The sequence below is a fragment of the Palaemon carinicauda genome, chromosome 16, assembly GCF_036898095.1.
Source record: "Palaemon carinicauda isolate YSFRI2023 chromosome 16, ASM3689809v2, whole genome shotgun sequence".
NCBI lineage: Eukaryota > Metazoa > Arthropoda > Malacostraca > Decapoda > Palaemonidae > Palaemon > Palaemon carinicauda.
In genome coordinates, this window is record NC_090740.1 from 66,159,168 (window position 1) to 66,180,984 (window position 21,817).

Here is a 21,817-nt window from a genome sequence, read left to right on the forward strand (position 1 = left end):
GTATTACTCACTAACCACACCCTAATTCAGGTAAGAATAACCTTTTTTTATGTTCTTTGTATTTCATATGGGGACATAATCCTTTTGATACCTGTTCTTGGCAGTGTTTCATCTTTATTTAGGTCAATAGATTAGAGGGAACTGACACTGGCCCCGCCTCTTCACGAGCAGGACAGACTCAAAATTTTGTATACTTATTTATTTAATAATTATGTGTTTGGTATCTGACGTTATAGAGCTTAAGGTGACCGCCTCTTGATGGAGACATCCTCCCAACTAAGGAAGACACTCCATATAAATGATAGAAGTTTGTATCCGCCTAGGAACAAATTACCAATTTTTAATGGAATTTGTATTTTTCTTACCTATACTGTACACCACAAGTTTTGTCCAGGATAGACTGAAGCTTGCCTCGCAGTAGCTCGTGTTGCTACCCAGCAGGGAAGTTGCCTAGTAACATATTATATAGTTACCAGTTAGGCACTTTTTCTTTCTTTCTGGTTGTGGAGATTCAACATAGGAATAAACTTATATAAATGATTCAGGTTTGTGTAGCCTGGAAAAATACAAACTGTATCAAAAATTAATAATATTTGATACTGTATGTTATACACCTTTGTACCTGGCATGTTTTGATACTGAAGAGGTTAAGAACCATTTCTAGGATTCAAACTAGATTTCTTTTAGTTTTCAAAATTAGCTACAGGATCCTTATCTATAGCAAAGGGTTGTAGTAGCCTATCGGAAACATTCCTGCCTGACAGTGTTGGATGGGAGTTCAAGCCCTGCACAAGCTCAATAGTCTTCAATAGTGTCTGCAACCTAAGAAGAATGGGTTTGGGGATCCTATAGGTCTACCTGCTAAGTCATTAACAGCCATTGCCTGGCCCTCTCTGTTACTAGCATCATGGAGAAAGGACTTGGGGCTGATCATATGCTGCCTCCCTGGTCCTAGCTTGATGGAGAGAGGGCTTGGGTGCAAATTACATGTGTATATATGGTCAGTCTCTAGGGCATTGTCACTGTTCCTTACCTCTGCCATTCATGAGTGACCTTTTAAACCCCCTTGCTACTGGAACCATGAGCCTTGTGGAGAAATGTTGTTTATCCTCATTGATTTTGTAATGCATAGAACAGTTGGGGATGGCAGAGAAGGATTGGACCTGATTGGTAACAGGAAATTAGCTGACCTAGAGTATGCTGATGCTGCTGTCCTTACTAGGAGAACAGCACAGGACTTTCAAAGCTTGCTTACCAGAAGGCATGAAATATCACATGCGGTTGGACTCGAGATAAATAAAAGAAAGACAGAGATGATTAGAATGGAATATGCAATGGAAGATGAAATGTCATTGGAAGGAGAAAGGTTTAATAAGGTGTAATCATTTAAATATTTATGAACTATGGTCTCTAATATAGGGTCTTAAGAATTGGAGTTCATTGAAACATTGAAAAAATAAAAAAAGACAATGTCTAGGTTAAATAAAATTTGGAAATCAAATTGCCTGAAATTACATATAAGAATTGGGCTATATATCAGTTTAGTGAGATCAGTGTTACTGTATGGACATGAGTCATGGTATGACAATGAAACAATATCCAACAGATTTTGCAGATTTGATAACCAAGCAGATGGAGATGGTTTTGCCATGCTCTTAGCACTTCCCAAGAGAGATTAGTTCACCAAACTTTCAACTGGGCTCCACAAGGCATTAGAAGAGGGAAGACCCGGGCCTTTATGGCTGAGGAGTATAAAGCGTGAAGTAGGAGATGATGAATGGAGAAGTATTGATTTAAAAGCTCAAGATAGAGGTGACTGGCAAAATCTAACCAAGACCCTTTGTGTCAATGGGTGTAGTAGATGATGATGATGATGATGATGTCTTCCTCCTCTTCAATTCAAATTCTTCATCAATTAGATTACTTGTAATGAGGAAATCATACTATTGGCTGCAAAATTATTGATGGTCAAATCAGTCATATATTTCTTAATTGACTATCTATATAGGAATATAGATTTCTTAATATCCACTTTGAGTGTCGATGCATCTTTAGATTTTACCCCCGCCATGTTTTTCTTTCTTAACTCGTTCCAACTAATGCCAGTCATCACAAACTTCTTTTGCATACTTGACTGAATTTTCAATAATTTCTTTGTTATGAGCCAAGAACGTTTTAAGAGCAACTATCCCTATTTCACTTTGGATAATATTCATGTGTGAACTGCTTATACAGTACTTTCTTGTGGAACTTTTCTGTTATCATTGTTGTAAGTCTTTAGTGAGAATAAATAAGAGACTCAACCCTTTTGCTTAAATAGCAAAAGCCAATTTTTAGCAATCACTTAACAGTCTGATACCTACTTTTACAGCCAAACTGACGTCTAATTTAACCCACGTATCTTCTTTGAGGGTCTTTTATTCCAGCTTCCTCATGAATCTCCATGTATTCAAGTTTCAGTTTATCAAGTGGACTCTTAATAGGGGTAGAGAACCTTGTATAGTTGAGAGGCATCAAAATGTGAGTAGTTTAGCCTAATTACTACTTGATGGTAGTAACCAAAGTATTAGAAGCCGAGAACCTTGTATAGTTGAGAGCCATCAAACTGTAATTATGTTTAGCCCTATTAACATTTGTTAGTAGTGACCAAAGTTCCAGAAGAGTAGAGACTGTTCTTAATGTCATCTATCCCTGCAAGTTTTTAGGCTCAAGGTTCTTCTAGACAAACTCAACATTTCTTAATTCCATTAATAAGGAATTAGGTTTTTTGCCTCTTCTTTGCAGACATTTTATTGCATGTCATTCTTCCAGATTTAAAGAAATACTTGGAGTGCACCTTAAAAAAGATGAAGACCTGTACCACTTGTGCCTCACTTAAGCAGGGTTCTGCAGATCTTAACTGGTCTTGACTCTAGTTGTAAGGAACGGATGTTTATTCCCATGCAGATACAAACGTCTTGATTCATTTATATGGGATTACTGCTAATCATGTTTTCTATGACTGGCCAATCAAAATTTTGATAGATTGCATCATGATTTATGCTGGCTAAATGCAGTGCTTGCGCAAGGAGCAAGCAGAAGGCTGCTCACAGCATATCCTCACAACACTGCCAGTCGTGAAGTGAAGAGGTTGTTCTCACTTCCTCTCTACGATTGAGTGTTTCGCATTTACCCTTCTAGTGTTGGGCTCTCTTGACTTGTGTTTTATCCTTAATTCATGGTCATTTAAGTGACTATTCATTACGTATGTGTTATGAGTCAGTGTTTATGTCCAGTAAATCTCAGCATTTACGTTTTTGCCCAGGACAGGATAGCAACGATAATGGCGTCCTTGTGAGCCAGTTGGACATAGACACACACCCTGTTTCCCTCTTGCCTAGACAAGAGATGTTCAAGAGAACTTCCATGTAATTATTGTAGGGAGTGGTCTCCCTCCCAATGGGAGAGTTATGCTTCTCGTCGCAGGAAACTTAGAGATTTCTATGTTAATAAGTCTCCTCCCGACGGGAGTTAGAGAAGAATCTCATTCTAAGTGGCAAGAACATCTTTTCAATTTTTCACGTCGAGAATTATCTAAAACCTTATCTTCAAGGAACCCACACATTCAGAAGAGTGTCGATTACGCACAATGAGACCATAATAAGCTAGGTCCCAGCTCATCATACAGGATGATGAATAATGAACAGTCTTGTACTTAAGGCGCTCCCATTGGAGGGAGCCTAGAGTTAAGAAAGCTTTAACCTTATGTCAGGAGGCCATAGTTTTGGAAGAGGAAAGTCTACAATTCCCAGTATGTTCTCATGAACCAAGTTTGCTGTATGATTATGGGGTCCCTAAGCTTAGGTCTCTTCTGCAGAGTCTGAAGAGATCCTTAATAGCTTATAATAGGGGTGGCTAGACTGCAACAACTGTGGCCAGGTACCAACGCTTCCATGGACTATGTATTCCTTTCAGCTCACCTTTTCCTACTTTACTTAGAGTAGGGAAGTTGAGTAGTACTTTCATGTTCCCTGGCAGGAACTTGAAGGATAAGGAATTAATTTCAATCCTTGTTATATTAGTTTCATCTTTAGTGGGATCATTTCTCTGACACATCATAGGTTTCAGAGATGAAAATAGATTTCCCTTCAGACTTTCTTTTGTAAAAGTAAGTTTGTCCTAGCAAAGTTTCTCTGTGGAAGTCAGGACATGCCTTTGCTCTTTACTGAGTAAGGTCATCATAAAGAAGGTGGCAGCTCAAACTAAGGCAAGGGCATATGAAGAGGTTTATAATGAACTGGAAACCAAGGAAGGTTTGAATAACATGCTCAACCTGTCAAAATCAAGAAAAAAGGAACAAAGGACCAAATCCCTGGGAAAAATGTAGACCTTAATCTTTTAAGATGGTTATACAGTATGCCCCCTGTGGCTGCAGGGGCATAAAATACAATTAGAATAGCGCCAACGTATCCCTGTGTGTCGTAAGAGGCGACTAAAAGGGACGGGACGAGGGGGCTGGGAACCCCCTGTCCTGTATTATAATCCTGTGAGACATCAAAGAGGTGGAGCTGGGGGGAGAGTGACTGCTCCCCGCACTCTAGTTTTGGGGTGGTTGGATGTGCGTGGATGTAGTACAATAGAGAGTAAAAGATGTGAGATTGCAAGTATGTTTAGGAATAGAAAGATGGATCTATTGACTTTGAGTGAGACAAAGATAAAAGGAAAGGTGAAGTGATGTTTGGTGAAATGTCTGGTAGAGTGTCTGGGATTGAAAGAGGAAGAGCAAGAGAAGATGTGGCTTTATTGCTGAGTGAATGGATGACAGGTAAAGTAGTGGAATGGAAGGAGATATCATCTAGGTTAATGTGGGTAAGGGTTAGGTTGGGTAGGGAATGTTGGGCTTTTGTCAGTGCATATGGGCCAGGTTGTGAGAAAAGTGAAGAAGAGCGGAATGAGTTCTGGAATGAATTAACTATGTGTATAAAAGGACTGGGTAGAAGGAATTATGTAGTTATCATGGGTGACTTAAATGCTAGAGTGGGCGCTGGAGAGGTAGAAGGTGTCATTGGGAAGTATGGCGTACCAGGTGAAAATGAGAGTGGTGAGAGACTGGTAGATATGTGTGTTGAGCAAGAGATGGTGATAAGTTCTAGCTTTTTCAAAAAGAAAGATAAAGATAAGTATACATGGGTAAGAGTGGCCAATGGGAGAGTGGTAGAAAGGGCGTTAATGGATTATGTGTTGATAACTAAAAGAATGTTTGGAAGATTGAAAGACGTGCACGTGTTTAGGGGTAAGGCTAACGGTATGTCTGATCATTTTTTGGTGGAAGGAAAATTAGTTGTAGCAAAAGAGTGGGGGAATAGAGTAGGTGGATGTAAAAGGGAGGTAGTGAGGGTTGAAGAGCTAATAAAACCGGGAGTAAAAAGTAAATATCAAGAAAGGTTGAAAATGGCATATGACGAAGTGAAAGTAAGAGGAACTGGTAATTTAGAGGAGGAGTGGGAGGTAGTAAAAGAAAATTTTGTTGGGATTGCAATCCGTGTTGTGTGTAGCAAGAAGTTTGTTGGAGGCAGCATGAGGAAGGGCAGTGAATGGTGGAATGAAAGAGTGAAGGTAAAAGTGGAAGAGAAAAAGAGGGCTTTTGAAGAATGGCTGCAGTGTAATAGTGTAGAGAAGTACGAAAGATATAGAGAGAAAAATGTGGAAGTAAAGCGCAAGGTAAGTGAGGCAAAGAGGGCAGCTGATCTGAGGTGGGGTCTGTGATTGGGTCATTCATATGAAGAGAGTAAAAAGAAGTTTTGAAAAGAAGTGAAGAGAGTAAAAAGAAGTTTTGAAAAGAAGTGAAGAGAGTAAGGAAGGCTGGTTCAAGAATTGAAGAGACAGTGAAAGATGGAAATGGAAGGTTGTTAAAAGTAGAGGAGGCAAGGAAAAGGTGTGTGGAGTATTTTGAAAGTATACTGAATTTTGGGGATAACAGGGAGGCAGATATAATTGCCGTTGCAGGTGTTGAGGTGCCGGTGATGGGAGATGAGAATGAGAGAGAGATTACAAGAGAGGAAGTGAGGAGATCACTAGATGAAACGAAAGTAAGAAAAGCATCTGGTATGGATGGTGTGAGATCTGAGATGTTGAAGGAAGGGGGTGTGACTGTACTTGAATGGTTGATGAGATTGTTTAATATGTGTTTTGTGTTGTCAATGGTACCAGTAGATTGGGTTTGTGCGTGTATTGTACCACTATGTAAGGGTAAGGGAGAGTGTTGTAATTCCAGGGGTATTAGTTTGTTGAGTGTAGTTGGAAAAGTGTATGGTAGAGTACTGATTAATAGATTAAGGATAAAACAGAGAATGCAATCTTAGAAGTACAGGGTGGTTTTAGAAGAGGTAGGGGTTGTATGAATCATATTTTTACAGTTAGGCAGATATGCGAGAAATATTTAGCAAAAGGTAAGGAGGTGTATGTTGCGTTTATGGATCTGGAGAAAGCGTATGATAGAGTTGATAAGGGAAGCAATGTGGAATGTGATGAGGTTATATGGAGTTGGTGGAAGGTTGTTGCAAGCAGTGAAAAGTTTCTACAAAAGTAGTAAAGCATGTGTTAGGATAGGAAATTAAGCGAGCAATTAGTTTCCGATGAGAGTGGGGCTGAGACCGGGATGTGCGATGTTGCCGTGGTTGTTCAACTTGTATGTTGATGGAGTGGTGAGAGAGGTGAATGTTTGAATGCTTGGACGGGGATTGAAACTGGTAGACGAGAATGACCATGAATGGGAGGTAAATCAGTTGTTGTTTGCAGATGATACTGTACTGGTTGCAGACGCAGAAGAGAAGCTTGGCTGATTAGTGACAGAATTTGGAAGGGTGTGTGAGAGAAGGAAGTTTAGTGTTAATGTGGGTAAGAGTAAGGTTATGAGATATACGAGAAGTGAAGGTAGCGTGAGGTTGAATGCCATGTTGAATGGAGAGTTACTTCAGGAGGTGGATCAGTTTAAATATTTGGGGTCTGTTGTTGCATCAAATGGTGGAGTGGAAGCAGATGTATGTCAGAAAGTGAATGAAGGATACAAAGTGTTGGGAGCAGTTAAGGGAGTAGTAAAAAATAGTGTTACGCATGAATGTAAAGAGAGTTCTATATGAGAAAGTGATTTTACCAACTGTGATGTATGGATCGGAGTTGTGGGGAATGAAAGTGACGGATAGACAGAAATTGAATGTGTTTGAGATGAAGTGTCTAAGGAGTATGGCTGGTGTATCTCGAGTAGATAGGGTTAGGAACGAAGTAGTGAGGGTGAGAACGGGTGTAAGAAATGAGTTAGCAGCTAGAGTGGATATAAATGTGTTGAGGTGGTTTGGCTATGTTGAGAGAATGGAAAATGTCTGTGTTAAAGAAGGTGATGAATACAAGAGATGATGGGAGAAGTACAAGAGGAAGGCCAAGGTTTGGGTGGATGGATGGAGTGAAGGAAGCTCTGGGTGATAGGAGGATAGTTGTGAGAGAGGCAAGAGAGCGTGTTAGAAATAAGAATGAATGGCAAGCGATTATGACGCATTTCCGGTAGGCCCTGCTGCTTCCTCCGGTGCCTTGGATGACCACGGAGGTAGCAGCAGTAGGGGATTCAGCGTCATGATGCTTCATCTGTGGTGGATAATGTGGGAGGGTGGGCTTTGGCACCCTAGCAGTACCAGCCAAACTCGGTTTAGTCCCTTGTCAGGTTTTGAGGAACGTAGAGAGGAGAGGTCCCCCCCCCTTTTTTTTTTGATGTCGGCTACCCTCAAAATTGGGGAAAGTGCCTTGGTATATGATAGTATATCATACAAAATTTTGTCTTCGAGATACCAATGCCTATAGAAAAAAATATCTATCTATATTTTGACCTGGGTAGCATTAAGATGACATCAGGAGGATGCTATATCTACCCCTCAAAAGATAGGGACCCTTAAAAGAGAATTATCACTAGGTCAGTTATAGATAGAGATTAAGGGAAAATGTGTTTTTTCTTGCATTTATAGGCAGTAACAGGTATAAATTTCAGTGAAATATACAAAGACATATATCATTTTTTTAGGCAAAATGAATTTACAGATGTCTTCTATGTATTTCATATTTCTAAAAAAGTAAGGGAAGTAGTGGCTCATGGCTAACTTAGTTATCTTATGTTTTAATTTTTCATTTCAGACATACAGTTCTACTAAATTGTACAGTTGGTAAGATTTGAAAGTAGGTAAAGATCTATAATACTATGTGAAAGATAAATTTACAGAAAGCTTCAGAGGAAATTTATTGCATGGCTTGATAGCAATAAACCAGGACTGAGTGTATTTTTATCACACAGATTTGGTTACCTCAAGGAATCTGGAATAAGAAAATGTACAGGCTCCCCAAAACAGCTGCAGAACTGATATATTGCACCCCACTTTAATAGTATCCCAGCATAAAAATTCAACTGAAGGTTTTTCATTGTAATAATACACAATGAGGATTAGGCACTGGATAGTCTCTCTAGACTCAATGCTGTTGGCCCAAGCTCTCTCTCCCTGTACCTAGCTTCCATGGCACTTCCCCAATTTAGGGAGGTGGCTGACATTAAAAAAGAAACGAAAACATAGGGAATTCTTTTTTCTCATCATTCTTTCAAGCTCTAGACATTCATTATCAAGGACATTACTTGTATAGATTTGTTTCATAGAAATGTCTTTTATTTTATTGAGGGAAAATCCCCATATCTCTATTAAGGCCTGCTTCACACGAGTGTGTTGAATCCATGCGTTTTCTTCCGTTCAGGTCAATGAGGCCCTTCACGCGCTGTCTGTGCGAAAGTATCCACATGGTAGTGATTTTTTAATAACAAGTAAAAAATGTAAAATATATATTTTTTAATATTCTTAGAAAATATATGACACTATGTTAGAAGATATTATTTTATATGGAAATTGTGTAGAAATAACTTTTTATGAATATAAAATGCAAGAGCACATTCTGATCACTGCCTGTTTGCCATGAGAAAGAAGTTATCCTGACAGCTCTCAACACTTGTAAACAAGGGGAATGCTCCATAGGTACTGAACATCTGCTTGAGCAGTCCTTTGCATGCACTGTTACTATCCATTCTCTCTAAACATATCCAACTATGCCCAGCACCTGGCCTCACTTGGATACAAATCTTGTTTTCCGTGGATGAGACAGGAAATTTTAGAGAATTTATCCCCAAAATAAGTATTGGATAATACCGCAATTGAAGTATTGTATAATGCCGCAATTGGTCATTAGGGCACTTAGGGAGATAAAATTTATTGAGGCGGAAGCATGTCATTGGATGACCAGAGGGTTAAGTAATTGTTAAATAGAATATTTCTATTTGATCTGTATTCAAACTCTTCAGACTAGCCCTATAAGGGTTAAGAATCTTAACTCAGTGATTTTTAAACTACCTAATAATGATAAAGTATGTGGTTAGTGTCTACAGTATGTTTTACATAGCTAATTGCAGCATTCCTTTGCCATGCAGGTACTGTACATAGTTACATACACTTTACTTCAGACCTCCAATTAGTGCCTTCGCACCTCAACACACTCCTTATAATTTCACCTCATTAAAGAACCAAACTGTTTCTGCCTACTCAATGATAGTTTACGAATTATTCCAAAGCTTTGATTGACACGGTGAAGATGTATTGAATATAAAATAATGGGATGTCCTCTAGATAGAGTTTAGGCATTCTCTTAAAAGAAATATTATCTCTTAGCTGACCAACACACTAACTACAAATGCATCATGACTTTATTCCTATGAGAAAAGAATTAAATTTAGTAGATTTAACCTTTCTATCTCCTTAGCCAGGAGTGGGACACAAGTAAAAGTAGAGGCTCATATCTAAGAAACCTAGATTAATTGAATTTCCAAATTTAAACTAGATTGGAAAAAAATGTAAAAATAAACAGGTATATTATAAGAAGGTTTAGTGAATAATGGAGATATTTTTATTTTGTTCTCGCTTATAGTTCACTATAGGTTACTGTGGTCCAGAATTGTAAGAAAATTTTTGAGAATCAGTGTTACCTGTTTTATTTCTCTAACATCATTGATCTTTAGATGTATAGGCATAGAAATGATTTTTTATGTTCACATCTTATGTGCTGTAATGTGTAGAATTCCCTTTCACGTTATATTCTCATTTTATTTTTACATGACACCCCTTATATTTCATATTTTTTTAGCTCTCCTCCATATGTCATAGTTATTTTCATTCTTTGAATGAATATTATGACTGCCCTTATTTTATCATCCAATTTGGTATTTTTCTATATGAGTTCATCCTCTCCAGATATATGCAGCTAATTTACCATTAATGTCTAGGTGTTGTTGATTGTAGAGGTTACTTAGTAGGTTTCTTATTTAAAATTTATCATTTCTCATTTCAGGAAGATCAGCCGGATAACTTGTCTGACATGGTCTCAGCAAATGTGTCTGGACGTGGGACACCTAATGTTTCTGGTCGTGATACTCCGTCCTCTCAAGTTACTGAAGGGGAAGAAGTTGGAATGAGAGGTGGAGCAGAGCACCAACCAGCAGCACATAATATACCAGTAACAGTGCCTAAGTCAGCCAGGGCTGATATAGAAGAAAAATTTGGTCGCTTTGAGATAAAACCACTCATAAGTGGTGATGAAACTATATCATTGGTATCTGACACTTGGAGTACAGATGTCCTTGCTAGTGATTCTGAAACTATTGAAGCAGCAGACAGAGCAGATCGTGGAGATCAGTTTCATGAGCAACTGTTAAATCGACACTTAGCAGAATTGGATAGAATGCAGGGTGATTATCTGAGGGGTGATGCTGCGGGAGAGACTTTTGAAACTGCTTCTGAAGCTTGGAGCACTGATGTCTTAGCTTCTGACTCTGAACGCATGACAGAATTTGACACAGATGATGCCCAAAGTGTAGCTCGTTCAGACGACACTGGCCGGTCAGAGGTGGAAGTGGAATTAGGTGGTGATCTACTCAGACCAGATTCTGTGCACCAACAAGAAGAAAACGTAACACCACGAGCTCAGGGATCAAGATCTCCAGTAGATGCTGCATGTACAGGTGGTGGTGGTGGTATATTGAAGCCAATGCCTATAATCCCAGGAACTATGGGTATTGGTGCTAGTAGCAATACAATTAGTGGTATTTTGAAGCCAATACCTGTTATGCAAAACAGAATAAGTGGCACTGCAACTCCACCAAGAGTTGAATTTCAACCTATTCATTCTTCTGAAGCTGATACTTCTCTTATAGACAGAATAGAAGGAGATGATCAGGAAGAGATGTCGCAGCTTGATCAAGAGATTGCCTCAGCGACTCAGTCCCTGGGACGACTGAGTCTGAATCTCTCAACTTTACCCAACAATGGCATAGTATGTGGTGAACAACATCTCCTTCTGAATACTTTTATAAATAGTGAAGGGGCTCATAGTAATTCAAATGCCCCTCTTATAGATCTGGGAAGTAGTGGTGAAAGTGGACACATGGAACCATCAGGTGGTGTTGTAGTGGTTCATCCTCAGCACAAGTTGGTATCTAGTGATCGGGGTTCTGGTGAAGACAGCAGTTTACATCTAAGTACTACTAGTTTGGCTTCATCCAGCAGTTCCGGGTCAGATGGAGTAGGAGGATCAGGAAAAGTGCGATCTATATCTAATGCCAGTTCTGGACCTACTACAGACTCCATTGATACCACAGAACCGACTCCAGCACTCAATATGGCAGCCACTGGAGCAATACCAAAAAGTATTAGCTTTGACAAAACTGCTGAACGAGGTGATCGGGATTCTTTAGATGGTGATGCTAAGCATAAAAGAGGTTTCTTCAAGAATTTCAAACTTCCAGGCTTCAAAGGAAGACGAAAACCTGGAAGTAGGTCAGGTGATGACACAACTTTCATACGGATAGGGATTCCTGGTCAGGATGTAAGTGTGAGACGATCTCTGTCAGAAGATAGCCGTCCTCCAATCATAGAGGAAACAAGTGATGACATAATTGCAAAGTATCGTAATAAAAAGCCGGAGATTGATTCCTCAGAGACTGATGCAGCCATCACAGCTGAGCACTTGTAAGTACTATACAAATATTTTTTTTGTGGGGTTTGTTCTCATACTATTTCATACTTTATCATCATTATTTTAAGGATTCATCAGAAAATAAGGCTGTGTTTTATTTGTCCAGGTGAGATTACTGTACTTGAATCCAGTGAAATTTATGTGTCAAATTACACTCATTTTTCACCGACCCCTATGAATTTTCTTGATTACTCTCAGTAAATTGACCTTTCATGTTGTAACACTTTGGTTTGTAGGATTTTGAAGCTCAATACTTGTACTTTATCATACTTTGTTGAAAAAAAGTAATGCAAGAAAATAAGTAGTTGTTCAGTTAGCTAGTTGAGCTGAAAACAAACTCTACTAGTTGGTCTCTCAAAAATTAATCTTTGTCTATGCTGTTGTTGTCTTCCATTTTAAGCTTCATAGTATTACCTTATAATCTGCGCGTGGAAATAAATTATAAAAAGCTATTAAAAGATGAAGTCAACTGAAAACCAACATTTATAAACTTTACAAGGTATAGTAATGTCCACATTGTTTTCACCTGGTTCATTCACTTTACTATAGTGTATAGGCTATTAGTGTAATTTTACAGTAATGTATTCTACAAACTCCTGTTTTTACACCCTTTCATTAACAAACTCCTAAATCATCTACACTACTGTATAACACTAAATAAACCTGTGTATTCTAAATTTAATCATACTGTAGTTTCTTGACAGTCTCAAATCCTTATAACCTATTTAATGTGCCATAGCCTCTGTACAGTACCATGGTCTTCCACTGTCTTGGGTTAGAGTTTTCTTGCTGGAGGGTACACTCAGGCACACTATTCTATCTAATTTCTCTTTCTCTTGTTTTGTTAAAGTTTTTATAGTTTATACAGGAAGTATTTATGTTAATGTTGTTGCTATTCTTAAAATATTTTATTTTTCCTTTTTTCCTTTTCTCACTGAGCTATTTTCCCTGTTGGGACCCCTGGGCTTGTAGCATTCTGCTTTTCCAACTAGGGTTGTAGCTTAGCACGTAATAATAATAATAATAATAATAATAATAATAATAATAATAATAATAATAAAGGGATTTTGACGAAGGAAAAATCTATTTCTGGGCGAGGGACCTGTGTCGCCCAGTGAAATGCTCCTTATAGCACCATTTCTAAGGCATAAATATTGCTAAATATACCAGAGAAAAAAAGGGTGCATGGGATGCCAGGAATAAACCCAGCTCGCTCACTCTAATGAGTGTCGGTATAGTAACTGGGGCGTGATAGAACCACGACCATAAGTCCCTCACCAGTTAGACCTCTCCTTCTTCCGCATCCGCCGGAACTACGAGGTGCCGATCTACACCCGACTGCTGCCTCCTACTACGAATATCCTCCCCTCACCCCTACCCCTCCCCACCCTCCCTCCCTTATTCCTCCTAGCACCCCAAGCTTGAACCAGCCCAGGGTGAGGGAAAAAGAGAGGGGTGGGTTCACTGGGCGACACAGGTCCCTCGCCCAGAAATAAACTTTTCCTTCGTCAAAATCCATTTTCTGGGCTCGACCTGTGTCGCTCCGTGAAATCATAATAGAGAAATGGTCCAAAGCTTGTGGGAATACACATGAAAAAGGGGAACTGAAATTAAACTATGGAATTAAGAGAGTTTAATAACAAAACATAAACTAGCAATATGCAAAGCACAGAATACGGAAAACATCCCAAAATAAACAGCCAGATATACTAGGGAAACTCTCAAGAACCAAAACTAATTATAACAAAGACATGAATACATAATTAGAGGATAGGGTGCAAACCAGATGAACAACAAAGGGACAGTAGGGAGAGTAGGCATGGCAGGTTACAGCCCTCTCCTTATGAGGAGATAAGGCATAAAAAGGAAAAAGGCGGGTAAAAAGATAGGACCTAATTATAATGGTTCTTCTATATCCGGTGGAACTACATTCCCTGCTGCCAGTGTTGCAAATTTAAGGTCCTCCAAAGATTTCAAATAGTGGCGTTTAAAGACAGTGGGTGACTTCCAACCGGTGTATCGTTTCAAGTCTTCAAAGTTCATGTGATGGAAATAGTTAACTGAGGTCGCCACTGCTCGGACTTCATGGGTATGTGCGACTGAATGAGGATTGGCTTGCTTAATAAAATAAAGAATCTGCTGCCTAATCCCCTTCAGGGAAATAGTTCCTTCATGTTCTTGAACAAACAAAGGGTCTGAAGACGTATTAGAAGTTCTATTCAAGTAAGCTTTCAGAGTGTTAACAGGGCACAGAGAGAGATCCTGAGAGAGTAGAACAATCTTCCACGGAGTCCATCTAGACTGGGGATCCTCATTCTTCGCTAAAAAACACTTATCTGGGGAGAGCAAGACCTCGCCAGACGAAAGAAAGTCAATGTGACCCGGCTCTCTAGACAATGCCGAGAGTTCAGATATTCTGGCTCCTGAAGCTAAACTTACCAAAAATAATGTTTTCCTAAGAATTGTTATGTAGGAGCATAAGTCATTATCAGTGTCAGAAGCCAATTTAAGGACATCATTGAGAAACCAAGAAACCGTGTGTGGACGGGTAGCCGGTTTTAGTCTAGCACAAGCTTTGGGAATAGATGAGAAATATGAGTCCGTAAGATCAATATTGAACCCGAATTGAAATATTTTCTTCAAGGCGGAATTAATCGTGGTAATAGTACTAGCAGCTAGCCCCCCTTCAAACAAAGCTCTGAAAAAGGTAACTGCCAGATTGGCAGTCATTGTCTTAACATTCGAGTCCCTCAGAAACTTCGCTAACTTCTTAAAGCCGAATCATATTGCCGAAGGGTGGAATCCCTCTTATCCGATTCCAGGAACAATGTGTTAAGGGAATCGTTAGCATCATCCTTCTGAGCCGCAAATTTCATGAAGTCCATAAAGTTAGGGCACTCAGAATTCTTGAGGAAGCTGACACGTTGCGAGTTTGTACTGGTTGCGTCAACATTGGGGTGGGAATCCGGCGAGGATGGAGACCTAGTTCCGCCAAGAGGGGAAACCAATTGCTTTTTGGCCAGTTGGGAGCCACGAGAGCGATCTGTCCTTGGAAAGTCCTGAGCCTGTCCAGAACTTTCATCAGCATGTTTATAGGAGAAAACAGGTAGATCCTCTGCTAGGTGTTCCAGTCGAGAGACATGGCGTCTGTGGCATAGCCCGAGGGTCCAGGTTGGGGCTACATAACATTGGAGTTTGTGATTTGAGTCCGTGGCGAAGAGGTCTACTTGAAGATTTGGAACCTGCTGGCAGATCCAACGGAATGATGCTTGGTCCAGGGACCATTCCTACTCCAGGGGAATCGTCCGGGGAAAGTGCATCTGCCACTACGTTCTTGACGCCCTCCAGGTGAAGTGCTGACAAATGCCAATGGTTCCTTGTTGCCAAGGAAAAAATGGCAATCATCACCTGATTGATGTGACCCGACTTGGAACCTCCCCTGTTGATGCAGTGAACTATCACCGCGCTGTCCAGAACCAACCTGATATGTTGATTCTTTGACGGGGAGAGTCGCTTCAGAGTCATGAATACCGCCATGGCCTCTTAAGATATTGATGTGCATCTGACAAAAAGTCGTCGACCACAAACCCTGGACCTTCTTGAATGGAGAATAACCCCCCAACCGCTTAGGGAGGCATCCGAATGGACTACTAACACCGGCGGAGGGAAATGAAGAGGTACCGACTTCGCCAAGTTCCTGACCTTCGTCCATGGGAGAAGTCTTTTTTTTAGGATAGATGGAATCCTTTGAAACCTTGTCTCGAATTTTGTCGTTTGCCCTGGATCACCAAACTCGATTGATGTCCTTCAATTTGGCTTTCAGTAGGACGTCTGTGACGGAAGCAAACTGGAGTGAACCCAAGACCCTCTCTTGGTTTCTCCGAGATGTAAATTTGGCCCCGAGAAATTTCCTCGTACCCTTTGCGATCTCTTTCCTCTTCAGCGGGGGAATCGACAATTTGTAGGTGGTCAGGTCCCATTGGAAACCTAACCACTGTAAGCACGGCGCCGGAATCAGGCGGGACTTTTTGAAATTCACTCGGAACCCTAAATGTTCCAGAAACTTTATGACCTTGTCCGTTGCCTCGTGACATTCCCTGTCGCTGTTGGCCCAAATAAGCCAATCGTCTAGATAGGCCACTAACTTTATTTCTTTAGTTCTCAATTCTTGGACCACTGCTTTCGCTAACTTCGTGAATACCCTGGGATAGATATTGAGACCGAACGGCATCACCTTGAAGATGTATGCCCGTTTGCCAAGCTTGAACACCAGAAAAGGACGAAAATGACGCGCCATTGAAACATGATAATAGGCATCTGTAAGATTGATAGAGGTGGTGATGGCCCCACGAGGAAGTAAAGGAAGATAACAGTCTCGTTCGGCACTCTATCCACTCTGACAAGCGCGTCCTCTGTCAAATGCGCGTAACCTGGGAATGGGAACTGTAAGCCCGGCGGGTAGAACTCAAATTCCTCCACTGGACGGGTACCACAACTTCAGTGGTCAACATGCCCTCCGAGAACGGGGCATGCAGGGCCAACCTCCACGGGTTGCTCTTCACAAACGCCGGGAGCTTTGATGCATCCGGGACCACGAACAGCTGTTGCTGTGGAAGGCCGGACTGCAAGAGTGTCTCCATCATGGTCTCCTGATTCTGCAGTCGTTGGGCGAGAGAGTCCATCGGCTGCAGACCATCAGCGAGAGGACCAATATGGGGTTACACATTACTCCCCATCTTCTCCATAAGCTGATTCGAAAGGACACCGGATCAAAAGCCAGTTCCGGGGACTTAGCCTTTGAGCTCCTCACTCTCGAGCTCTGAGCCGTCGGGGAAACCTTTCCCGACACCGACCGTCGCTTAGAACCCGAGGATGGCCTGACTGGGAGGAATTTGAGTATTTTGGAAGGCTTGCTAGCCTAAGGGAAAGTCTTTTGACATGCTTAACTTTAGGAACCACCGAGCAAGACTTGTCCACGACCTTACCAGTAAATCCCTGAAAAGAAGAAACAGAAGAAGAAAGAGAATGTGCTGGACTAAGGAAAGGAACCTTAGACCGCACGCTACCTGCCTCACTTACCACCCTACCTGTACCAGTCGAATCGACAACCATGGGTTCTACATCCAAATTAATCTCAGCCACGTCATTGAGAACATCATTGCCCAGTCCCACTAAGTCATCAGGGAAGGCTTGAGTCTCCTTGCGAATCCTGGCGATGATCGGTGCCGCCACATCAGATGCCACCGCCGCCGACATCTTGGCATTAGGGTAAAGGAGGGAACATATCTCCTCCGCCAAAATATAAGGCTGCTTGGCCTTAACGTTTCGGCCAAAACCACTAACCCAGGTCTTGAGGGTCGCAAGAGAAGCGCTCTTGGTGGCAGGAGAGACCTGAAGGAGACAATCCAGTTAGAAAGCAAATCATATAAAGGGAGTGCAGGAAAGAAAGCATTATCGCCCTAATATCAGTATGTAGCAAAATTATTGGTCCCACAAAATTGTAACAAATAATACAAAAAGTCTGAACAGACAAAAAAAGAAATAGGGGAAAGAAAATAGTACATACCGAATCACTCGTAACGTCAGAGACCAGAGTGTAACAAATCTCGCACCCCTCCGGATGCCAGACCAAAAGACCGGCCACTTGGACTGCACACCCAGTATGAGAGCGATAAACCTCATGCCCTCAAGGTTGCTGCAACACAGCCGTGCATGCCGTCTCCTGACAGCGTACCACCTGCAAGATAATTTGATATATGAGTATAAAATTAACTTGCGCCGGGAACCCCGGCAAAATACTCAAAGAATTAAATTCCGCTGTGACACCCAGCAGTAAGCATGCGCGCTTAAGAGCTAAAGAAGTAATTATATAATAGCATTCAATAAACATGTTACCCCTCTGTCATGTCAGCAAAAAATAAATGTCCGGAGCCCCGAAAAACGATGAGTGGATTAACCGTGAAAGAAAGTAAATTATTATGAGTTTCTCAGCACACGGGATACCCACTGGAGTGGGGAGTGTAAGCAAGAAGGGAAAAGCAGACTAGAAACAACCATCGAAATCCGTAAGCTCCGGAAACATGAAATTAGATTAATTAAAATGACAGATTCGGGAAACTAAATATCAATGTGGCGCCGGAAAACATGCGTAAATCCGGCGCAAAACCCAATGCTATGTAAGTAATATAGCTCCGGAATACATGCGTAAATCCGGCGCAAAAATAAAAGGCTATGTATTTAAGTCTAACACATACCATAAGCTCCGTTGCAGCCCCTATCTCTCGAACCAAATATCTATATAAAAATACGTAACCAACTATAGGATAAAGTAAGGTATCAGAACAGAGTAGGATATCTGAATCCGATCAAAGAAACATAACTACCATAGTAGGTACGATTCTCAAATTATCTGGGCCCTCCAGAACGGGAGGATAACCAGGATGGATAACTAGAGAGAGGGAGGGGGGGGGGGGCGTGAGGTTAGGCGCATACCCAGTCCCGTACGCCTGGTGGCCAACCAAGACGAAACGAGGAGAGAGCCAGCCACCACCTCGGGTGACTTCCGTTTTCTAAAAGCATGTGACTCAAGCCTACCCCCCTATGTAGGGAGTGGTGAAAGGCGTAAAGGGGGAGAGGACACCACGAGGGGGGGGGGGAGACTGGCTCGAAATCAGGTGACCACTGTGATCGGAGGCGGTGGTGGTACTATCCGAAACACAAAGGGGAGACCCGATGAGGCGGCAAGCATGTAGCTTCCCGCGAAGCATGCAAACAAAAACAACATATAATGGTGGACGTGAAACTCAATTACTGTAATATAATAAAAGACAATGAAATTCAATTAACTAGGCTAAATCGACAACACTGAGTAAATTAGGGGGAGAGGAACATGGCGTAAAAGGAAATAATAGCTAAACCTTCCAAAATCGGGTAGTTGCCATTGCTTGGCTAACTAACACTGTCCAAATAGCCTAAATAAATGAAAAATCATGCCAAAACATTGAATTACATGTCCAGAACACAAAATGAGACTACAATTAGTATGAGGAACTAATTGAAAGTCGGACTAAACAAAGATCACGAGGAAGCGACACCAAAATGGCCACGAACACACCCGTAAGGGAACGTCCACAAGCGGCTGAGGTAAAAACCAACAAGGTTAAAAATTAACGAGTGTCGCCACCTAGAAATTCCAAACAGACAAATATAATACGTACTCAACTTGGGAGCAGGGATCTCCAAAACGTCGGACATCTTGAAAAACACAAAACACCACAGAGCTAAGAAAAACACGTCTGAACCGTCGCTGGTGTTAAGGAGGAATGAGGAATGGAGGGTGGGGAGGGGTAGGGGTGAGGGGAGGATAGTCGTAGTAGGAGGCAGCAGTCGGGTGTAGATCGGCACCTCGTAGTCCCGGGGGATGTGGAAGGAGGAGAGGTATAACTGGTGAGGGACCTATGGTCGTGGTTCTATCACGCCCCAGTTACTATAACGACACTCATTAGAGTGAGCGAGCTAGTTTTATTCCTGGCATTCCATGCATCCTTTTTTTCTCTGGTATATTTAGCAATATTTATGCCTTAGAAATGGTGCTATAAGAAGCTTTTCACTGAGCGACACAGGTCGAGCCCAGAAATGATAATTAAGTGGTCACTCTATAATAGGTTAGTAGGCAACTCCAAGGGACCCCTGGGCTTGTAGTATTCTGCTTTTCCAATTAGGGTTGTAGCTTAGCAAGTAATAATACATACATACATACATATACCAAGGCACTTCCCCCAATTTTGGGGGGTAGCCGACATCAACAAAGAAACAAAAACAAAAGGGGACCTCTACTCTCTACGTTCCTCCCAGCCTAACCAGGGACTCAACCGAGTTCAGCTAGTACTGCTAGGGTATCACAGCCCACCCTCCCACATTATCCACCACAGATGAAGCTTCATAATGCTGAATCCCCTACTGCTGCTACCTCCGCGGTCATCTAAGGCATCGGAGGCAGCAGCAGGGCCTACCGGAACTGCGTCACAATCGCTCGCCATTCATTCCTATTTCTAGCACGCTCACTTGCCTCTCTCACATCTATCCGCCTATCATCCAGAGCTTCCTTCACTCTATCCATCCACCCAAACCTTGGCCTTCTTCTTGTACTTCTCCCATCAACTCTTGCATTCATCACCTTCTTTAGCGGACAGCCATTTTCCATTCTCTCAACATGGCCAAACCACCTGAACACATTCATATCCACTCTAGCTGCTAACTCATTTCTTACACACGTTCTCACCCTCACTACTTCGTTCCTAACCCTATCTACTCGAGATACACCAGTCATATTCCTTAGACATTTCATCTCAAAAGACATTCAATTTCTGTCTCTCCGTCACTTTCATTCCCCACCACTCCGATCCATACATCACAGTTGGTACAATCACGATCTCATACAGAACTCTTTACATTCATGCCCAACCCTCTATTTTTTACTACTCCCTTAACTGCCCCCAACATTTGCATCCTTCATTCACTCTCTGATGTACATCTGCTTCCATTCCACCATTTGCTGCAACAACAGACCCCAAGTACTTGAACTGATCCACCTCCTCAAGTAACTCTCCATTCAACATAACATTCAACCTCGCACCACCCTCCCTTCTTGTACATCTCATAACCTTACTCTTACCCATATTAACTCTCAACTTCCTTCTCTCACACACCCTTCCAAATTCTGTCACTAATCGGCCAAGCTTCTCTTCTGCGTCTGCAACCAGTACAGTATCATCCGCAAACAACAACTGATTTACCTCCCATTCATGGTCATTCTCGTCTACCAGTTTCAATCCTCGTCCAAGCACTCAAGCATTCACCTCTCTCACCACTCCATCTACATACAAGTTAAACAACCACGGCGACATCATACATCCCTGTCTCAGCCCCACTCTCACCGGAAACCAATCACTCACTTCATTTCCTATCCTAACACATGCTTTACTACCTATGTAGAAACTTTTCACTGCTTGCAACAACCTTCCACTAACTCCATATAACCTCATCACATTCTACATTGCTTCCCTATCAACTCTATTGTACGCTTTTTCCAGATCCATAAACGCAACATACACCTCCTTACCTTTTGCTAAATATTTCTCGCATATCTGCCTATCTGTAAATATCTGATTCATACAACCCCTACCTCTTCTAAAACCACCGTGTACTTCTAAGATAGCATTCTCTGTTTTATTCTTAATACTGTTAATCAGTACTCTACCATACACTTTTCCCACCACACTCAACAAACTAATACCCCTGGAATTACAACACTCATGCACATCTCCCCCACCCTTATATAGTGGTACAATACATGCACAAACCCAATCTACTGGTACCAATGACAACACAAAACACATATTAAACAATCTCACCAACCATTCAAGTACAGTCACACCCCCTTCCTTCAACATCTCAGCCCTCACACCATCCATACCAGATGCTTTTCCTACTCTCGTTTCATCTAGTGCTCTCTTCACTTCCTCTCTTGTAATCTCTCTCTCATTCTCATCTCCCATCACCGGCACCTCAACACCTGCAACAGCAATTATATCTGCCTATTATCATCAACATTCAGTAAACTTTGAAAATATTCCGCCCACCTTTTTCTTGCCTCCTCTCCTTTTAACAACCTTCCATTTCCATCTTTCACTGTCTCTTCAATTCTTGAGCCAGCCTTCCTTACTCTCTTCAC

The 21,817-nt window shown here is 41.5% G+C and overlaps 1 protein-coding gene across 2 annotated transcripts in view; it reads left to right on the forward strand.

Annotated features, from left to right (window-relative positions):
* The window catches only part of Gapvd1 (GTPase activating protein and VPS9 domains 1), a 494,617-nt gene that overhangs the window by 291,205 nt on the left and 181,595 nt on the right, over nt 1–21,817 (forward strand). For both annotated transcript variants that reach the window (XM_068389833.1, XM_068389834.1), the window contains one exon: nt 10,402–12,077. In XM_068389833.1, the coding sequence (XP_068245934.1) occupies nt 10,402–12,077 (1,676 nt within the window). The remainder of the gene's footprint in view (nt 1–10,401; nt 12,078–21,817) is intronic.